This window comes from Scylla paramamosain, chromosome 18 (assembly GCF_035594125.1).
Source record: "Scylla paramamosain isolate STU-SP2022 chromosome 18, ASM3559412v1, whole genome shotgun sequence".
Taxonomy (NCBI): domain Eukaryota; kingdom Metazoa; phylum Arthropoda; class Malacostraca; order Decapoda; family Portunidae; genus Scylla; species Scylla paramamosain.
In genome coordinates this window covers 4,739,602-4,743,944 of record NC_087168.1, presented here as the reverse complement: position 1 = coordinate 4,743,944, position 4,343 = coordinate 4,739,602, and the positions used below count along the sequence as shown (strand labels likewise).

General features: G+C 43.4%; 1 protein-coding gene and 1 non-coding gene across 2 annotated transcripts; one reads left to right on the top strand and one right to left on the bottom strand.

The window, feature by feature from the left end:
* Positions 1–217: 217 nt before the first annotated feature.
* On the bottom strand, positions 218–1,222 carry LOC135108963 (tyrosine-protein kinase JAK3-like). Its single transcript, XM_064019864.1, has one exon. It carries the CDS (start codon positions 1,220–1,222, stop codon positions 218–220), a length of 1,005 nt encoding a protein of 334 aa, XP_063875934.1.
* A 395-nt stretch (positions 1,223–1,617) lies between these two features.
* Positions 1,618–1,690, top strand: Trnav-uac (transfer RNA valine (anticodon UAC)). The gene has a single exon. It is a non-coding gene; the product is annotated as a tRNA-Val (tRNA).
* The last annotated feature ends 2,653 nt before the right edge of the window (positions 1,691–4,343 follow it).

Sequence of the window (4,343 nt, the reverse complement as noted above, 5' to 3'; positions counted from 1 at the left end):
GATTTATTTTTTCATTAATTAATTTACTTAACTTTTATTTTTTATTACTTTTCCGAGTTTTTTTCTTTCTATTTAGGTAAACTCAACATACACGCACGCGTTTATTACTGAAGGCGAATACTCAAAAAAAAAAAAAAAAGAAAGAAAAGAAAGAAACTCAAGGACTTCCTGGGTTACGCAAATGACGCATCTACAAGCGCCTCGTCGCCGCAAGAGCTCAGCGGCTGCCGGCAGGGCGCGTGGCGGCGGCCTCGCGGTGCAGTGCACGCAGCATCTGGATCACCGCCGCCAGCGGGGGCCGCTCGGCGGGGTCGCGGCGGCGAGCCTGCACCACCCACTTGATAAGGATGGACCTGGCGCGGCGGCAGCTGCTGGGGCACGACAGGAGGCCTAGTCCCTGCAGAAGGTAGGCCAGGCCGAAGGCGTCGCTCGCCTCGCAGCAGCGGTGGGTTTTCTTCAGGATCTCCGGCGCGATCCAGGGGAACTTGTCCGTGTCTGGGATCGCCTGGCTCAGGAGTCCCTTGGTGCCCACTGGCCTCGCCAGGCCCACGTCGATCACGGTGGCCACAGGCTTGCCGCTCTGGGTGGACACGCACACGTTGTCCGCCTTGATGTCATTGTGCGTGTAGCCCTGCCGGTGCATTCGCTGCAGTGTGCGGCACATCTGCAGGTGCACGCTGACGGCGTCAGCAAACGAGGGCGCCTTGTTCAGCATGTAGTCCTTGAGCGTCACGCCGGCGAAGGGAGTAATCAGCTGGCGGGTTTCCACGCAGACTCCCACCAGACGCTGCACGCCGGGAAGCTGCAGCTTGCTGAGGCTGGTGGCCTCCTTTACGAGCTCCGGCAGCTTGTCTCGGCTAAAGGTCTTGATGACCAGTTCTTCCTGCGTGCGCAGGCTCACGGTCTTGAAGCAAGAGCCGTAGCTTCCCTCGGCCAGAGGCCGTTGCACGGGACCGATCATCTCCCGCACCTGACGCCGCCGGAGCAGGGGCACGCCCACCAGCTGCAGCTTCCGCTTGGCCCGCGTGTCCTTAGAGCAGCCGCGCTGGTTCTCTCCACCGCCGAACTTCTCCTTCACCTCACTGAACCACTCCTGGTAGGAGCGCTCGCGCCTCTGCTTCTTGGGGCAGGCAGTGCGGCCTGAGGCAGGCGACGTGGGCCGCTTGTTGCGCTTCGTGGCGGGTTCCTCGCGCTGGAGGTAAGCGGGCACTGCGAAGTACATGGTCACTTGTGCTTGCTGGCAAGTCAAGGTGGTGTGCTTCTGGTCGCTGCTTTGGAAGAGCGCTGGAGTGATTCTCCAGAGGATGGGTATCCTTGGCAGGACTCACCTACCCTCCGCACACCCGGCGCATTTTTTATTAAAATTCATAATTTCATTTACTGCAAATAACCGAGTGGTGAAAAAAAATTATATTGACTACTTAACATCTTCACTACTGCAATCAAATCCTAGCTGATTCTTGATTACCCTTCAATCACTTCCACCGTCACTACCACCGCCACTACTACCATAACTACTACTACTGCCAATACAAGCATCTTCTCCATGTTAACTTGTAATGCACAGGTTGCGTAGACAAGCGAACAACAGGTGTTGTTAAATCCCATATATTTGTAGCTCTCGTAGTGTAGTGGTTATCACGTCTGCTTTACACGCAGAAGGTCCCAGGTTCGAGCCCTGGCGGGAGCATTCCTTTGATTTAAATGCTGTCAAAGAAACGCTAGAGTTCAGATAATGAGAATGGAGTTAAACTTGCCTAGTACTGAACACCGAATAAGGAGACTTGCAATGGGTGCTGCTTTTCGATCTATAAGGAGAATTGCAAGTGATGATTTGTCTTGTGCACTGTTACCTTTGAATGAAAAAGAGAATCCTAGAAATGTATCAAAATATGTAAGAATTCTGTATGATGTCATGACCGAGCACATCACTATTATAGTGAATGTGCCTCCTTGCCAGCTCACGTAAGACTTAGCCATGGCAGGAAAACTGTGTTACTGTAGATTTCTTAAGGTTGGAGCGGCAGGAAGATGGCTTCCGTCCCAGGGAACTTAGAAATATATTTTTTGGAAATAAATAATAGAGATTCCCAGATGTAATACTCTTCATGTGTACGGTGATGGTTTGGTTCTGAATAATGGCAGAGCAGGATGTGGGTACTGACACGGCAGTGTATTGGGGAAGAGATTTGTGCAGGAGACACTTGATAAAACATTATCTGATGATGTTTCGTTAACACTGAGAGAGAGAGAGAGAGAGAGAGAGAGAGAGAGAGAGAGAGAGAGAGAGAGAGAGAGAGAGAGAGAGAGAGAGAGAGAGAGAGAGAGAGAGAGAGAGAGAGAATGCAGACAATTATTTCTCTGTACCCGTTCTTTTTTCTCCATTCTTCTTAAAACTTGCATCACTTTATTCTTTCTAACAACCCCTACCTTTAACTTACTTTCTACCTCTTTTTTCTAATATTATATCACTCTATCCTCTCTTTTACACTCTCACCCTTCCAAATCTATATTCATACTCCTACCTTACTCACATATCCTGTATTTTTACTTCTTATCTCTCAGCTTATTCTATGAATCTACCTGACATAAATTTATATAACACTCTCTTTGATAATGAAGAAATAAATGATAGAAACAGTATAGATCTAGAAATAATCAATGCTATGTATGAATCAATTAACATAGATAATATTTGTAAATATCATGACATTCACTCCTACAATCTATCACTTCCTACAAATTGCCCAGACTATTTGAATATATTTCATGTTAATACTCGATCTTTGAACAAAAATTATGATAAACTCATTTCCCTTATTACTTCTCTTCCTAAAATTCCTGATATCCTGTGCCTCAGTGAAACATGGCTCAGTCCGAACACAGCACCACTCCATGAAATTAATGGTTTTAAATCTTACCACACATTTAGACCTGTTGGATATGGTGGTGTTGCCATATATGTCAAGGACAGTATCTCCAGTAGCCCACAAATTGATTATTCTATGTGTACGGACAACATCGAACTTTGCACAGTTAAGATCACTGTTGGAAATACCAGCTACGTCATTTCTTCCCTTTACCGTCCCCATAGTAAACACCACCAAGTAAAGGAATTCACTGACCTTATCGATGAATTACTTTCACAAAAATTTTTCATGAATAATAAATGCATCATAACTGGGGATTTCAACATTAACTTATTGGAACACAATGATCATCCACCAACAAACAACTTCTTGAGCATGATGCAGTCTTGTAACTACATTCCACACATATCACGCCCTACACGATTCCCTGACGACAACTTCACAGCAACTCCTTCCCTTCTAGACCACATATGGACAAACTTTACAGCCCCTTCTTCTCCTGGGATTCTTTTTTCTCCCCTGAGTGACCATCTCCCAATATATCTGAACCTCCCCATCATAGAAAAGTTAAATGAGACCAACAAATTATCTTTCAGGATAAAAAATATTGAAAATTGTGCTAAATTTCAAGCTAAACTATCAGAAGTAAACTGGTATTCTCTATTAACTCACCATGATACAAACATAAATTGCAATGTATTCTTAGACACAGTTTACAGCTTATATTACTCTTCATTCCCCAAAGCAACAAAGCAAATCTCAACTAAAAGACTTCAAAACCCATGGATCACTCTAGGTATTAAGAAATCTATACATCACAAATATAATTTGTATAAATCTTATAAATTGAGGATCATTGATTTTGATGTGTATAAACAATTTAGAAACTACCTAACAAAGTTAATTCAAATCACAAAGCAAAATTACTACCTACAAAGATTTTCTGACTTTCGTTTAAGCACCAAAAAGATATGGCTAACTATAAATGAACTCTCAAACTCTATTAAAAAACCCAGCTCTACTACAAAATCAGTTTTTCTCAATAATCAAATTTTTGGCACCCAACTTGAAGTATCAGAGGCATTTAATGACCACTTTACAAATATTGCCCCAAAACTTGCTAACAAACTGCCTCCCACAGACACCTCCCCAAAATCATTCCTTCGCGGAAACTATCCTCACTCCATGGTGATGCCTCTCGTAACACCCGATGACACAATACAAGTAATAAATGCCCTCAAAAAAAAAAAAAAAGGACATATTGACGAAATACCTATCCATATAATAAAACAATATAATACATTATTTTCCATACCCCTCACAATCCTTTTTAACCAATCAATTAGCACAGGAATGTTTCCAGAAAAAAATTAAACTTGCTAAAATTATTCCAATACACAAAACTGGTAACAAAACTGATCTTTGTAATTACAGACCCATCTCTATATTATCAAATTTCTCAAAAATATTTGA

Bases quoted from the DNA above. Each gene is read 5' to 3' on its own strand.
- LOC135108963 (XM_064019864.1), bottom strand. From the start codon at position 1,222: ATGTACTTCGCAGTGCCCGCTTACCTCCAGCGCGAGGAACCCGCCACG.